Consider the following 17,872-nt stretch of genomic DNA (forward strand, 5'->3'; position numbering starts at 1 on the left):
TGTATTTAAAATGTTTGCTGGGAACATGGGTGGCTCAGTCGGTGAAGCATCTGACTTGAGCTCAGGTCGTGATCTCACGGTCTGTGAGTTTGATCCCTGCTGACAGCTCAGAGCCTGGAGCCTGCTTCGGATTGTGGGTCTCCCTTTCTGTCCCTCCCCCACTCAGGCTTTGTCTCTCTCTGTCTCCCAAAAATGAATAAATGTTAAAAAAAATTATTTTAAATGTGTGCAATAAGATTTTGTTATTTTTGTAATGATAAAGAGAACCACTGGGCAAAACATGAATGATTTAAAGGAAGCTTGTATGGAACCTAATTTATATGTGTCAAAACATTGCTTACTTTGCAAATACCAATTTTAACCTGAGACTTAAATTTCTAACTTGGGAAACATAAAGGAATGCAAAACAATTTTGGACGTTTGCTAAGAGGATAAAATTTTGTTACTGAAATTGTGAAAGTAATTGAGAGTTTCAAATAGATAAGCATTTAAGGTAAAAGGCATTTACCTTGTATCAGAATTATATTGGCTACTTGTTTTAAAAATCCTTAGTGCTTGTGTATATCTGGATATGGCAATTGAGTACAGGATATTGTAGTGACTTTTTTTTCAATTGATAAGCCTCTAGCCTGTGGGGATATTAACACCTTTTAATCTCCTCTTTTAAAACTTTAGGCCCGATGAGAGAAAGGGAAAGTTAAGGATGCTGGAGCAGAACAATGGATTTCTCTTTCTCTTTCATGCAAGGGATCATGGGAAACACAATTCAGCAACCACCTCAACTCATTGACTCCGCCAACATCCGTCAGGAGGATGCCTTTGATAACAACAGTGACATTGTTGAAGATGGTGGCCAGACACCATATGAAGCTACCTTGCAGCAAGGCTTTCAGTATCCACCTACAACAGAAGATCTTCCTCCACTCACAAATGGCTATCCACCATCGATCAGCATGTATGAAACTCAAACCAAATACCAGTCATATAATCAGTATCCCAATGGGTCAGCCAATGGCTTTGGTGCAGTTAGAAACTTTAGCCCCACTGACTATTACCATTCAGAAATTCCAAACACAAGACCACATGAAATTCTGGAAAAACCTTCTCCTCCACAGCCACCACCTCCTCCTTCGGTACCACAAACTGTGATTCCAAAGAAGACTGGCTCACCTGAAATTAAACTAAAAATAACCAAAACTATCCAGAATGGCAGGGAATTGTTTGAGTCTTCCCTTTGTGGAGACCTTTTAAATGAAGTACAGGCAAGTGAGCACACAAAATCAAAGCATGAAAGCAGAAAGGAAAAGAGGAAAAAAAGCAACAAGCATGACTCATCTAGATCTGAAGAGCGCAAGTCACACAAAATCCCCAAATTAGAACCAGAGGAACAAAATGTAAGTTGAAACATTTGAAAAATTTTGTAACCTTTCAGATTTACTGGAAGTCCAAGAAATATTTTTCAGTTTTTATCTCTTCAAATATAAATATTCCTGATAACTTCTTTCTTCTAATCCCTAGCAAGGAACTTGGGATGTTATTATAGGTGCTGAGTAAGAAATTTTTTGAATAAATGAATGGACATCATTAGAGGGAAGAAATATTTTTAAGACATCAGACACTAAGAATCTTGCTGCTTATGTTTCTTTGTCTAATAGCTTCACTTATTTCTATTTGCTTTTAATAAACTCCTGGTTTCTAAAGATGAAGAAAGGCAGAGAAGATGGTTAATTATATTGGTTTTCTTTATTTTGAACTAACTTTTCCCCGGAGAGCTTAGATTTAAACACTCATTACCATTGTATTTGCTACAAAAAATGTGAATAGAGGAACTCTTTGTATTAAAATCAGAGTTAGTATTCATATATATTGAAACTTTAGGTGGACTGTATGTTAACTAAAATTGAAATAAAATCTTCAGGTGGAATTTTTATATAAGTCATTCTTCATAGGTAACTTAAGATGCATGCTGCCAATTTTTTAAAATATCTCTGAGGTTTCAGTATGAATTTACTTAATAATAGGTATGTAACAGATCAATCCTAGCTTGAATGAAGAGTTTTTAGTTACTATTCTAATACATGGTATGAACTGAAGACATTTCCCAGACATTGATTTGAGAAGAAATAGATATTTTTATAATACTAGTCTGCTTTTCTGTCTGATCTGGTATGCCTGAATAAGTTAATTTATTATCTTCTGTTTAAAGAAATGTTTACTTCATACCAACTCACCTTTCCCTCAGTAGCTGGGTTCCAGTACTTCATTCAACTCAAATGTGATCATTTTCTAGAGTAAAAGGCCACACTGATTCTAGACTCTCATGAGTCCCGGTGTAATATTTCAGTTTTTCTCATTTTTCTATAGTTTTATTTATTCATTTAACAATACTGTTTAAGTGTCTACTCTTAAAGTAGGGCAAGGAATGAAAGTAAAGATGCCTACTTCCAGGTTGCTTATATTCTAGTAAGAGGAGCCAGAAAATACATGCATACGTATGTACATACATTCAAACATACATATAGTATAGTTTGTATAGTATAGTAGAGTAGTATAGTATAGTATAGTTTAGGTAGTATTAAGTGCTTGTAAAGAAAGTAAAACTGGGTAATGAGATAAAGAGTAATTAGAGACACTTTAGCTATTCTGGTGTCTTAGTTCTGCATTTGTAAAATGAAGGCTTTGTAACTAAGTGTTTTCTGAAATGCCTAAATTTCTGAAATCATTTCTTAAATGCCTCACCCCTTGAACTTAGCTCACATAGTATCTTATACAGACTGTATAAGTACAGCCAAGTGAGCACACATTGAGCACATCAATTACTTCATTAAGTAAATGAATAAACGGAAGGAGAAAAGTTAACTTTTTGCATTCCAGATGCATTCACTGTAGCATTTTTTCCCTAGACCTACAGTGAAAAGGTATGTGATACACTGTGACCCTTGGGAACCACAAAAATGCATAAAACCTGAATTTGGTTAAAACCAGAGCTAAAGCTTAGTTCCTGAGAACTGTTTTGTTGGCCCATCTTGCTTTTGCTCTAGACAATCTGGCAGATAGGAGAATATCCAATTTTACTTACTGGGCTAGACTTTTTACCTCTTTTGACAAGGTACATTAAAAATATATTTCAAAATAGAAACAGGTCTGGAAACATTTAGAGGCAGGATAAGACAATCTGCTTACTTTTTATATCCTTTTTATTTTATTGGAATCTAGGAAAATTGAGTGCAATGATATTTCTAATAGTCCCTTTATAATGAGATTTTAAGTTTTTTGTTTTTTGTTTTTTTTTAATTTATTTTGAGAGAGAGAGAGAGCAGGGGAGGGGCAGAGAGAGGGAGAGAGAATCCCAAGCAGGCTCCACACCATCAGCATGGAGCCTGACATGGGGCTTAAACTCATGAACTATGAGATCATGACTTGAGCCAAAACCAAGAGTTGGAAGCTTAACCTACTGAGTCACCCAGGCGCTCCTAATAGTGAGATTTTAAAGCCCATTCTGTCTTTGTTGGATATGTGCTATGCCTAGCTCTTTGTATCACTTAAACCTTGAGTTAATTGTTATATCCAAGGATTCAAATGATTAGATAGAATTGAAAAGTTTTAGTTCATTTTCTTTTTGGTAAATCATGTGGGGCATAGTTTAATATGTCATTATTTAGGATCTTACAGTATCTTGAGGTAAAAGAATATCAATTTGACTGAAGGTATAGATGTAGTATTGATTGCACTAAATATTACCAAGACCATTGCCTGAAAGTTGAGTTTTTGGTGAAAATCCAGGTTTTCCTTCCCCTCCCCCATCCTTTTTGACCTTGCCCCCTTTCCCTCTCCCCCAATGTTTCTCTCCCTCTTTCTCTTTGTTACTCTCCCTTCACTCCTCCCTTTTCTTCTAAAGAGAAAAATGAGAAGATCTTGTTAGTTGAATTTTGATTAATTAAAATTTATCACACAAATTTATCACTCCTCCCTTTTCTTCTAAAGAGAAAAATGAGAAGATCTTGTTAGTTGAATTTTGATTAATTAAAATTTATCACACAGAGCTAAAGAAGTGGGCACCATTAAAGTTGTACTCCATTCTGATAATAGAACTTTAAAGCTAGAGCCTCCCAAGACTCCTGTGAGTGTCATGCTTCACTAAACTATGCAGATGACCAGTAATGTGCACAAAATGATTGGTTTTGTAACTTTGCTTTCTTTTTTTTTATTATTATTAGGTTTCCTTAACTTGAACAACATTTATTTTGTTTCCCTTAGGATAGTTTTCGTGTTTTAATTTTTGACACCGTTGTGCCTCCTCGTTGTTACTAAGGGTCCAAGCACTTGGTGTTTAGCATCGTAGAGGCCTTAGAAATGAAAGGGAAGCCCAAGTGAGAGTCTGCTGACGCAACTGGACAGCTCCCCTCCCCAGATGCTTTAGGGAAGCATAATGAGAACTGAGTGCTTGGAGGAAAAGTTTGAAATGTCCTTAAGCTGGATTTGTTTTTATATGTATTTTTGTTCCCTAAAAACCCAGTCATAAGTTCTTTTTTGAGCAGTCTCATTTAAAGTAATCCTTAATAATTTCATTCACTACTTTTTTCTTTTTTTCTTGGTATTTGATCTATAAGTATCTCCTCCCAGTTCTGGGCTGTTTGGCCTTCTAAAGAGTGGCTGTTATTTGGAACGACCTAAGTATATCTTCTCAACAATAAAATGTGTCCAAACATCTAGGCAGCAGGAGACCTGAGATCACTACTGAAATTGTATGTTCTGTAAAGCTGGTGGAGCTGTTTTCCCTCCTATCAAATTAGAAACATGTGAAAATGTTTCTGCATGTCTTCCTCCCTGGCAGGTGTAATGCCTCAGGCATGTGAGCGTAGGCCCTATTCAAACATTGGTCTTCCACCAGCACCTCAGTGGGCTTATCCACTAAGACTAGTCTCATTAACTCTTAGCTTGCCATTTTCATTTATAAAAAGCCAAATAGCTTCCGGTCCCCTCAGCACTAAGGTAGAGCTTATATTTGGTTCTCTAGCCTCAGAGTATTAGGTCTTAAAATTCTTAGAAACTGTTTAAGTGCAAAATGTTCCTTTTGTACAGATGTTTTAATGTTTAAGGTTATGACCTTAAATAGTTATTTAGAAAGTAATACAGAAAGATGCACGAACAATTTACTGCCTTTGAATTTTTCTTTCCACCTTAAATGTTGACATAAATTTTGGGTTTTTTAAAAGAATGTGATTTTTGCTTAATGTTTTGAAAATTATTAGGGATTAGGAATTCTAGATTTGATGCATATTATTCATTTTAATAAATCTCTTGGGTTTTAATAAAAGTACTAGACCAAATTCCTTAAAAAGGAGTATTTTGGATAATGTAATTTTATTTTAGCTGTTTTCTTAACATTTTTTTTCCTGTTTAAGAAACTTCTTGTTATTTTTTCCTGGAATATAGGTCTTTCCATATGGAATCAACTAAAAATGTAAAAAAGAGGTATATACCCATAAAATCAAAAATTTAAAACTAAGGAGAGCTAACTCACTGTCATCTTTTTCTCAGAGTCTCTCTTCCTAACGCAACACTGTTAGTACCAAAAGGTATTTCTTGTCCTTACTTGATTTAAATCTCTTTTAAGCTTATCTATCCTTTGAACAACTAATGGAAAATGGATATTATACCCAGAAGTATTTTATCTGTTGGCATTTTCTGACTCATTTTTCTTGACTCCTAAGCATTTGACTTCCAGTGACCATTTTGTCTTCAAAACTTCCCTTAATTGGTGTTTGTGATACTATGCTGTTTATCTCCTTACCCTTTTTTTTGAGCTCAAATCGTAGATCTCTAAATGCCTACTAGATATTTCTATTTTGCCCATGTATTAGCATATCTTGCAATGTATATTTCCTTTTTATCATTTCAGCATCCTTATTTGACTTTCTTATTTTTCTTTCTTATATATAGTCTTGAAAGCTTAGAATAAATCTTAAGCTTGCTTCTCTCCCTTGCCATTGTTTTCCTTTTAAAATGGCTGTATAAACAATTTTAGTTCTGTGAAAGTGATTTTAACAGTGTTTCAAGCCAGCCTGAAATTGAAAAGCGAGCATTCTGGAACAAACCAAAACAATCAAAAAAAGATAAGGCATTTGAGGGGCGCCTGCGTGGCTCAGTCAGTTGAGCGTCCGACTTCGGCTCAGGTCATGATCTCACGGTCTGTGGGTTCGAGCCCCATGTCGGGCTCTGTGCTGACAGCTCAGAGCCTGGAGCCTGCTTCTGATCCTGGGTCTCTCTCCCCCACTCTCACTTTGTCTCACTCTGTCTCTCAAAAAAAAATAAATGTAAAAAAAATTTTTTTTAAAAAAAGATAAGGCATTTGAATATAAACAGTTTTGAAGGAACTCCTGTCTTTAATCCAGAAAGGGAAGAATGTTAATGGGCTTCAGACCAGTTCTTACAATAATAGTAGGATTTTGTTGTGTGGCAAAGATGAGTCACTTCTTATCTGTCTGCCCTCAAAAGGAGTCACAGAGATCCCTTACACCCAGACATCATGAAGAGTGAGTGTGTGGAGGAGGAGAACTCGCTTTCTTAGCGGCATATGTGCTTCCTCAAGCGGTCTTGTCTTCCTGCAGTAGCTGAAGAATGAGAAGTTAAGGTGAAGGCTTAAGCTGTATCTGTAGATTGAAGTGAAGCTACTGAAAGGGACTATGCAAATGTGGACAGTATTTCCAAACTGCTTTATTATTATACCAGTGATCAGGAAGACAGTTTCCACTTGAACACAGATTTTTCTTTCCTTGCTCAATGAGTGTGTCCTATTGGATTATGTGGTACCACCACAGACACATCTGACAGCGAATTTTGTGCCCATTGACAAGTTGCCACTACCTTTTTTCCCCTGGGCTGTTTTCAGTAACCTAATTAAACATTCTGCTTCTCCTCTTGCTTCTATTTTCCGCATAATAGTTAACATGATCTTTAATGCATAAAGTGGTGTGTGTTACTTCTCTACCTAATCCTCTTCAGTAGCTTTTTACTGCACTTAAGATAAAACATTTAAATATACTTATGAGGCCCTCATAACGTACCCTGTCTCCCCTCTCTCATCATGTAACCTCTCTCTCCTTTGGGCAATTAAGTCAGTTGTAATGGCCTTCCTACCATTACAATTTCCTACCATGAAATTTCTACCTTTTTTTCTTAATTAAAAAAAATTTTTTTTAATGTTTTTATTTATTTTTGAGAGAGAGAGAAAGAGAGAGAGAGAGACTGAGTGCAAGCAGGGGGAGGAGCAGAGAGAGAGACACACAGAATCTGAAGCAGGCTCCAGGCTCTGAGCTGTCAGCACAGAGCCGGACGTGGGGCTTGAACTCATGAACCACAAGATAATGACCTAAGCCGAAGTCGGACGTTCAACCGACTGAGCCACCCAGGCACCCCTCTTAAATTTTTTTAATGTTTACTTTTGAGAGAGAAAGAGAGAGAGAGACACACACACACAGAGAAACAGAGCATGAGTGGGGGAAGTACAGAGAAAGAGGAAGACACAGAATCTGAAGCAGTGTCCAGGCTCTGAGCTGTCAGCATAGAGTGTGATGTAGGGCTCAAATTCACGGACAATGAGATCCTGACCTAAGCCGAAGTTGGAGGCTTAACTGACTGAGCACCCAGGCCCCCTGAAATTTCTACCTTTTTAAATCCCAGTAACTGCACACATGCCATGACTTCATTCTGGAATGTTCTTCCCACTTTTTACTAGACTATTCATCCTTTGATTCTCAGATTACAATTTACTTTTTCAGAAAGGCCTTTCTTGACCTTCATATTTAAGGATGCACCCCCCCTTTATTTCTCTTCATACATTTACATTGTATAAGTGTATGTTTTTATTTGTTTAGTGTCTGTCTGTCCTACCCAACTGTAAGCTCTTTGAGGTGATGGATCAAATCTATTAGTTTCATCATTGCATACCCACCTTCTAGAACAGTGCCTGGAAATTCATAGGCAGTGTTGAGTAAATGACTGATACTTGGAGTTTAGGGTATTAGTCTGGCTTATCATTTCCTTGTAGTTAAAAATCTTTCTACAATTTTTTATTTAATAAAACTTTATTTTTACTGGTATTACAACAGTGTCCTGAATTAATTGAATTGACAATTTTAAGTAGCTTCTAGAATTACTCATATTTTTAAATTGGAACTAAGACCTAATTTGATACATATATCTTTCTTTATGCCATCTAAATTAAATTCTGTTCTTTGACAAGTGAGAAGTTTTTTAAATATCTTTTTTTTAATTTTTTTTTTAACATTTATTTATTTTTGAGACAGAGAGAGAGAGAGCATGAACAGGAGAGGGGCAGAGAGAGAGGGAGACACAGAATCCGAAGCAGGCTCCAGGCTCTGAACTGTCAACACAGAGCCCGACGTGGGGCTCGAACCCATGGACTGCGAGATCATGACCTGAGCCGAAGTCGGACACTTAACCAACTGAGCCACCCAGGCGCCTCTTAAATATCTTTTTAATTATAAAAGTAATATGCTTTATACAGAAAGTACCAATAACACAAAAATATAGATCTGCCTGGAGCACCTGGGTGGCTCAGTGGGTTACATGTCCGACTCTTGGTTTCAGCTCAGGTCATGATCTCATCATTCTGAGAGTTCGAGCCTCAGGCTCGGTGGTGACAGTGCAGAGCCTGCTTGGGATTCTCTGTCTCCCCATCTCTGTGCTCCTCCTCCATTCACACTGTCTCCATCTCTCTTAAAATAAATAAATAAACTTAAAATATATATATATAGATAGATCTTCCTTCACCATTTCCCTAATCTCATTCCCCAAAGATAACTACTCTTATCAATTTGATATAAAATGTATCAAATACTTTTCAAGGCATATACAGACTATTTTAAAATTAGAAGTTGGGGGGCGCCTGGGTGGCGCAGTCGGTTGAGCATCCGACTTCAGCCAGGTCACGATCTCGCGGTCTGTGAGTTCGAGCCCCGCGTCGGGCTCTGGGCTGATGGCTCGGAGCCTGGAGCCTGTTTCCCATTCTGTGTCTCCCTCTCTCTCTCTGCCCCTCCCCTGTTCATGCTCTGTCTCTCTCTGTCCCAAAAATAAATAAATGTTGAAAAAAAAAAAAAGAAAACACAGTCATAAAAAAAAAATTAGAAGTTGGAAGATGTTGATAGATATGTAGATTACTGACATGGAATAGTGCTATACTTACTATCCTCTGCTTAGATTTTCTCATTTTGTTTTCTGTAAATAGTTCCCTAAAATATAATTGCTCGATTGAAGAGGGATATATTTTGAAGTTTGATAGATATTTCCAAATTGTCTTCCCTAAGGGTTCCAGAAAAATAATTTTTAAGTAACCTATTTGTGGATTTTATGATTAGAAAAATAATGTTTATCATAGACAATTTGACAAATACAGAAAAGCACACCAAAAAAAATCACTTTTTCCATCACCTGGTGGTATTTTAGTTTTTCTTTCTGTGTACTTAGAAAAAATTATTTTTCCAAGATTGGAATCATACTATACAGATTGTTTTGCAATTTGCTCCTTTCAAAAAATGTTATATTATTTTCCCATGTCCATATATATATATATATATATATATATATATATATATATATATATTTTTTTTTTTTTAAAGATCTTATTTTTAAGTAATCTCTACACCCAACATAGGGCTCAAACTCACAACCCCAATATCAAGAATCACATGCTTCACTAACTGAGCCATCCAGGCACCTCTTCCATGTCATTTTAAAATTCATTTATATTCCTTCGCTATCTAGTTATAATGTATTTAACTAATTTACGTTACTAGACATTTAGATTGTTTTCTAATTTGCTTTTATAAATAGGACTGGTGTGCATATCTGTGTGTGTGTATATATTTATACCTCTCCACGCATTTTCAACATACATATGTATTTAGAAGTGGAACTTCTGGAACAGAGTCTTAAAATTTAAGGCTTTTCATTCATGCCAGATTGCTCTCCAGGAAAATTCCAAGTTATATCTTACTAGCAATCTCAGAGTACTCATTTTTCTGCACCCTGTTAGGTCTAAATAAATAAATACATAAATAAAATAAACAAATTAAGTTTTAGAAGTGATGAAATAAGAAATGAGAGATACAGCTATGGCGTGGAATAGACCATGAATGTTAAGACATCGTGCACTGCATACGTTGTATTCTTACTACCTACATTATCCAGTTAATAAATGTCCTTTATTCTCTTTGTGATTTAGTTTTGATTCTTTTTTGTGTATGTCACTATTCTTTGGTTGGCTGCCATTTTATTTTTTTTAATCTATACCTTTTCACCTAGAGACCAAATGAGAGGATTGACACTGTGTCAGAAAAACCAAGAGACGATCCAGTACTAAAAGAGGAACCCCCGGTGAGTTGTTATATTGAATACTGTCTAATCAAGTATGGTGTGAGAAGGTGAAAGCACATGTTTACACATATTATTATAGTTCCATACTTCTGGATTTCCGAAATTATACTGAAATAAATCTTGGAGCTGGTTTAAGAGGTAGATACTTTCAGTGAATTATTCTCCTTTTCAAAACTATGACCACTTTTTCTTATCAAAGTATAATCAACATGTAGCATTGTATTAGTTTCAGGTGTACAACATATTGATTTGATATGTGTATACATTGCAAAATTATCACCTCAATATGTGTAATTACCATCTGTCACCATACAAAGTTACAAAAATATTTTTATGACACCTTTTTAATGGATTATGTGAATTCTCAAGGTCTCTTATCGATAAGACATCAAGAATATCAGTCCTATTTTCAATATTTGGAGTGAAGCTTATTGTTTTCCTTCTCTTCCTTTTTGCTAGTTATGGATAGGTATCAGGGAAAATATAATTGAAGATAAATTTTACTAGGTTAATATGTTTAATGTACTTGTACATAATGTCTTTTTTTAACTTTGTCTGCTACTGAAGTTTTATGACCTTTTCCTGTAGGTTCAGCCAATATTATCTTCTGTTCCAACAACAGAAGTGTCAGCTGGTGTTAAGTTCCAGGTTGGCGATCTTGTTTGGTCTAAGGTGGGAACCTATCCTTGGTGGCCTTGCATGGTTTCAAGTGATCCCCAGCTCGAGGTTCATACCAAAATTAACACAAGAGGTAACTAAAGGCATAAATAGATATTAAATAAAAGGTGGGGGGGGGATTGAATCTTAAATATTGTATATAAGAGTGTGCACATAATATACAATCTGACACCAAAATATCAGGGCTTTTTTATGTTTATTTTTGAGAGACAGAGACAGAGCACAAGTGGGGAAGAAGAGAGTGAGGGAGACACAGAATCTGAAGCAGGCTCCAGGCCCGAGCTATCAGCACAGAGCCCCACACAGGGCTTGAACTCACCGACTGTGAGATCATGACCTGAGCTGAAATCGAATGATTAACCAACTGAGCCACCCAGGTGCCCCCAAAATATCAGTTTTTAATTACTAGTGATAGAATTCTGGTCATCTTAATGGGCAGAAAGCCTCTACACCTGAGACAGTCCTTGTTTTCCCTTTTACCACTCTGCATTTTATAATTTCTTCGTGCTGCTTCTTTAAAAAACCTTTATCTGACTGACCTCTCATATGAATTCCAAAAGAAAGCAGATGGGTAAGTAATAAGATGTCTTATATGGGGGAAAAAAAAAGATGTCTTATATGAGCTTAGTGGGCATTTGGGCCATGCTTTCTCGCTGTACGTTTTATTTCATCATTGACTACTATGGATAGTAATTTTTTACCCACACAGTTGTTTTCAATCCTGATGAAATTTTCACAATGCTTTTTTTGCCTCCTTCAATCCATTTTTTAATCTGTAAATTTACTGAGACATCCTTATAAATTCAATACAACATAGACGTACAGCTTGAATCTAGCTATTTAGCATAGAATCCTACCTTAGGAATATTAATGTTAAGAAAAAGATGTTTTCTAACTTTTCTCCATTTCTTTTCATGGGTTTGACCAAAACATGTTGACTAGATTATTGGGATTCTAGAATTTGGAATGGACTTGCTTAGTTAGTCAGAGGAAGGTTTGAGCTTGGAATTTATTTCTGGATATTTGTTTTGTGAACTCTTGTTACATGTTGAGTTCCTTATTGTTTGTGACAACTCTGCACCTATTTTTCTCTTTAAAATTTCTTTCTTGCTTCCTGTTCATTGTTATGAAAAGAAAAAATGTCTACATAAGTCTTGCAAGTCAGATTTGTGACAAGATCAGCCATATCTATAACTTTTGTGCTACATAGCCAGTAATCTGCCCTGGTACAGGAGGCAATTATCTGTCATTATAACCTGCTAATTAAAGGTTGGGTAACTGGAAGCATCAATGGAGCAGACGTAAAAAAAACAAAAACAAAAAAACCCAGCATTGTGGAATGTCTACTTTTGTGGAGGGCACTATGTTAAGCATTTCTCTTATGTATTTTATGCAGTCCACATAGCAGCAACACTATGAAGTAGGTACTATTATTATCCTTATGTTTTGAATAAGTAAATAGAGTTTCAGAGAGACATATCCAGAACCTCCACTCTTAAACATACTGTGTATTGAAAGGAAAATTAATTGAATTCACCTAGTCATAATTTACCAAGGTTGGAGGAAGGCAGTCAGTCCTAGTTCTTTCATTTATTACTTATTACTCAGAGTGTTGGACTAGTAATCTCTGAAATACCTTGAAGGTTTAATAATCTATGATTTTATGAATGGGAGAAGAAAGGGACAAGGATTTCCTAAAAGGAGCAAGCTGCCTTTTTTTTTAAGTTTTATTTTAATTCCAGTTAACATACAGTGTTATATTAGTTTCAGGTGTACAATATAGTAATTCAGCATTTCCATACATCACCCAAAGCTCATCACAAGTGCACTCCTCAATCTCCATCACCTATTTAACCCATCCGCCCCCCACCTCCCCTCTGATAACAAATCAGTTTGTTCTCTATAATTAAGAGTCTGTTTCTTGATTTGTCTCTCTCTTATTTTTTTCCCTTTGCTTGTTTTGTTTCTTAAATTCCATGTATGAGTGAAATCACATGGTATTTGTCTTTCTCTAACTGACTTATTTTGCTTAGCATATTACCCTCTAGCTCCATCCATGTCATTGCAAATGGCAAGGTTTCATTCTTTTTGATGGCTGAGTATTATTCCATTGTATATATATACCACTTCTTTATCCATTCATCAATTGATGGATACTTGGGCTGTTTCCATATCTTAGCTATTGTAAATAATGCTACTATAAACATAAGGGTGCATGGATCCCTTTGAATTAGTATTTTTGTATTCTTTGGGTAAATACCCAGTAGTGCAATTGCTGGATCATAAGGTAGTTCTGTTTTTAAGGAATCTCCATGTTTTTGAGGAATCTCCATATTTTTTTCCAGAGTGGCTGCACCAGTTTGCAATCCCACCAACAGTGTAAGAGGGTTCCCCTTTCTCCGCATCCTTGCCAGCACCTGTTGTTTCTTGTGTTGTTAATTTTAGCCATTCTGACAGGTGTAAGATGATAGTTCATTGTAGTTTTTGATTTGCATTTCCTTGATGATAAATGACGATGAGCATCTTTTCTTGTGTCTTTTAGGGCCAAACCTTTTTAAATAACATAATCCATGTACCTATCTGGGCTTCTAGAGCTCTCTGAGATATTATTATCATGTGATAATTATCAAGCTCTTTAATTCTCTCCCCTTAGAGCATGCTTCTGAAATTATATAGTTTCACCTGTAGTTACTTTATGAAAACCTGCTAATTTCAGCTTTTTTATGGGATATAAGTGAAAGCACAATTTATGCTGCATCTGTGTTTCAAAGGAAGTGTTTCAGTTTAGTTTTATGAATTAATCTAATTTGGTCTGGTATCCCCTAGACAATCTTCTACTTTACTGCTAGAAGAACTGATTTTGTTTGCATTATTGAGAAAACTGGAATTCTGAGAACTTAGAAATTTTTAAAAATTTAAATTAATTAAAAGTGTATTCTGATATTTTTAATGTTCTTTTTCTGCAGTAGTTTTTAAAATAACCGCTTTTTGATATATGCATTACATGCCAATTCCGTGCAATTCAGTGATTTTTTAGTACATTTACAGAGTTGTGCAGCCAGCATTACATCTAATTTTATTTATTTTTTATAAAGTATTTTTTTAATGTTTATTTATTTATTTTGAGAGAGAGAGAGTGTGTGCATGCACTTAGAGAGGGAGAGAATCCACGCTGACAACATGGAGCCCAGTGCAGGACTGGAACTAACCAACCATGAGATCATGACCTGAGTTGAAATCAGGAGTCAGACACTTACCAACTGAGCCATCCAGGCACCCCTCTACATCTAATTTTAGAACATTTTCAGGGTGCCTGGGTGGCTCGTCGATTGAGTGTCTGAATCTTGATTTCCACTTAGGTCATGATCCCAGGGTGGTAGAATTGAGCCCCATGCTGTACTCCAGGCTGAGCATGGAAACTGCTTAAGATTCATTCTCTCTCTCTCTCTCTCTCTCTCTCTCTCTCTCTCTCTCTCTCTCTCTCTCTCTCTCCCCCCCTCCCTCCCTCCCTCTCCCTCCCCCACCCCCACCTTCTCCCCTTCTTCCTGTCTCCCTCTTCCCCGCTTTCACATGCATGCTCTCTCTCTCTCTCTCTCTAAAATAATAATAATCCATTATATGTTATCATTATGTTTTTATGAAAAATAACTATTTTCTCAAAAATATTAATGCGGAAGAAGAGTATCATTTTACATTGTTACAAATCTCTTTAATGTCTGACTTAAGTGAAGATACTAGATACTCATATCTGCCTATACATTCAGTCTGTTATGATTTGTTGTTTTGGTTGAAATATTTGAAGATGATCTGGCCTCAGGTGCGTAGTCAGAAAGGGATAGTGTATTTTAATAGCCTTTTTAGATAATTGTGGATATATTTCTCTGATATTATACCCATACTCAACAAGTGGTGGGTAAGTTGGAATAGAGAGCCTAAAATCGTATCAATAAACTTTTTGCACTTTGTTACATTAGAATCCGTTGGTTCTGTCTTGCACTTTGAATGAATCTTTTACTTTACATGATTTTGTAATATCATATATTGGCCACTTAAAAAATATTGGTTTTACCAAGTGAGACATATCTTCCAAATGTTGACACATTCCTCTGTAGATGTATTTTTAAATCATATTCGTTTACATGACCAGTTATTTCATCAGAAAATTCTTTGATTATTGGGAATTTGGAAGACTCACAGGGATAAATACTGGTTTTGCAAAATTCTAATTTTTGCTTGAAAGATCAAATTTTATTATTGTCACAAGTAGTGTCAGTTAATTTCCTTGAAAGAGCAAACTTGCTTTTGAGGAAATATCTGCCAGATGCTCAATTTCAAATAATCATAGGTTTTCTGCCAGTCATTCTTTGAAATATGGTGTTTTGTGAAAAAGTGGCCAGTGACCTTGCAATTCAAACAACCGCACAGGTACTTTTCCTCAAGATAACTGTCACACGTCAGTATGTACTTTATGCATTCTTCCCATTTTATCACACAGAATATTAAAGACATGTATCCAAGGGTTGAGATTTAGTAAAATTAATCATTTTTACTGCATCATGAAGGACATTAAATAAAACTGGCTTTTTTTTTTTTTTTTTTTTTTTAACTGCCAGTGTGTGGTTGTGAAGAATGTGATACTAGTATAGTTTGGTGTCACTCTCTGGTTTTATTTTTGCTAACATGCCAGCAGTCTTATCTGCAATTGTTCCTGTAGTATTAAGTGCAAATGTCAACAAACTGAAACAATAATAACATCTTGGTATTATTATAAAGATAGTTTTGACCTTACAGTATCCGTGAGTCTGTGGCCTCTTCCCCTCCCCTGTTTGTATAGCGCACTTTTATATGTCCAGAAAAGCAATTTGACCAGCATTCATTCATTCATTCATTCATTCATTTTTGAGAGAGAGAGAGAGAGAATGGGAGAGGGGCAGAGAGAGAATCCCAAAAAGGCTCTGTGTTCTCTGCATTGAGCCAGATGCAGGGCTCAAACTCACCAACCGTGAGATCATAACCTGAGCCGAAATCAAGAGTCAGACGTTTAACCAACTGCCACCCAGGCGCCCCTGACAGGCACTTTTAAAGTCCAAGAAAATATGTTATACATTTTTGGAAGGAAGAAAATACTTATTTAGACACAGATTTGTTTGTAAAAAGGTTTAAGACAAGGAAAAGTAAGTTGTGTAACCAAGATAAAAAATCTGATAATTAGCAGAATTTCTGATTTCCTTTCTCTTAAAACTTGCTGTACTAATTTTAATCATTTGGGAGTGATTTTTTACAGTAACTATTAGTTGTGTAATTGGCTGGTATTGGATTATATCTTTGGACAATGCAAAGTGTACAAGTTTTAATAGGAGTAATGCTAGGGAACCTGGCTTAGGTTCACATTTTTGGCAGAGTATATGTGGATGCTAATGGTCTGAAATGCTTAGTAAGAATTTTTTCTTACAGGTGCCCGGGAATATCACGTCCAATTTTTTAGCAACCAGCCAGAGAGGGCCTGGGTTCATGAAAAGCGAGTACGAGAGTATAAGGGTCATAAACAGTATGAAGAATTATTGGCTGAAGCAACCAAACAAGCCAGCAATCACTCTGAGAAACAAAAGGTAACTGACAACGTATTAACATTACCAATCAAATATGGTTATTAGGGAACTTAATAATTTAGTAGAATTTTTCATACTTAAATTCAGACAGTTGTTAGAATGATTTGTTATTTTAACCTAAGTTCAGTTTTAATAACTTTTATGTTGGTAAGTTTTATATTTCATATAAACAACATTAGAGTACTATTAAGAACTTGAACTCTGCTTAATACATTGTTGGATTCTATTTTGTTTTTTTTATTAATTTTTTTTTCAACGTTTTTTATTTATTTTTGGGACAGAGAGAGACAGAGCATGAACGGGGGAGGGGCAGAGAGAGAGGGAGACACAGAATCGGAAACAGGCTCCAGGCTCTGAGCCATCAGCCCAGAGCCCGACGCGGGGCTCGAACTCACGGACCGTGAGATCGTGACCTGGCTGAAGTCAGACGCTTAACTGACTGCGCCACCCAGGCGCCCCAGGATTCTATTTTGAATTGAATTACTGTACATAAGACTAGAAGATGCTAGTGAAATGTTGATTTTGCCAGGGAATTTTATTCTTTTTCCTATTTCAACATCTTTTCATAATTCTCTTTAGTCTTATTTATTTAGTAAATTGTTTTGTGAAAGTAAAGCTTCTGAAATATTTAGTGAGCACCTTCTGTGAGACAGGCACTATTTTAAGCATTTTATGTATATTAATTCACTTACTCTTCATAACAACCTAAGTGAGGTAGATACTATTATTCCTATTTCTACAAATGAAGAAATTGAGACATAGAAAACTTAAACAATGGATTCAGCCAAGATCACACTTGATGGAACCAAGAAATATGTTTGTGGTGGTGGATGTTTTAGAATTAGGACATCAACTCTTGATAATCTATCTCGTTGACATTTTTAAACTCAACTAATTTTAGGATGGGTCTCTTGTGATTCCAAAATTGTTCATATTTTTACACTTTAAAAGCTAAGTTTTATCACAGAGGATTTTAGTATTTTCAGACTTAACATTTTACAGATTTATACATCAGTGTTCCACATATACCATCCCCTCTCATAGTTTCCTTAGCTAATTTTGGACTCCCTCCAGTCTAACCCCCTGGAGAATTCATAGTTGCTTTGGTCATCTCACATACTTTTATTCAAAGTTTTCTTATGTGTTTTGCCACCTCAAAGTCTTCTGATCAACAATGATAGAGACCT

General features: G+C 35.8%; 1 protein-coding gene across 8 annotated transcripts in view; it reads left to right on the forward strand.

The window, feature by feature from the left end:
* Positions 1 to 17,872, forward strand: part of NSD3 (nuclear receptor binding SET domain protein 3) — a 117,063-nt gene that overhangs the window by 44,194 nt on the left and 54,997 nt on the right. For all 8 annotated transcript variants that reach the window (XM_045055556.1, XM_045055559.1, XM_045055555.1 and 5 more), the window contains 4 exons: positions 676 to 1,394; positions 10,327 to 10,398; positions 10,987 to 11,149; positions 16,531 to 16,685. In XM_045055556.1, the coding sequence (XP_044911491.1) occupies positions 720 to 1,394; positions 10,327 to 10,398; positions 10,987 to 11,149; positions 16,531 to 16,685 (1,065 nt within the window). In that variant the 5' untranslated portion in view covers positions 676 to 719. Of the gene's footprint in view, positions 1 to 675; positions 1,395 to 10,326; positions 10,399 to 10,986; positions 11,150 to 16,530; positions 16,686 to 17,872 lie in introns of those variants that run through there.

This window comes from Felis catus, chromosome B1, assembly GCF_018350175.1.
Source record: "Felis catus isolate Fca126 chromosome B1, F.catus_Fca126_mat1.0, whole genome shotgun sequence".
In the NCBI taxonomy this organism is placed as follows: Eukaryota; Metazoa; Chordata; class Mammalia; order Carnivora; family Felidae; genus Felis; species Felis catus.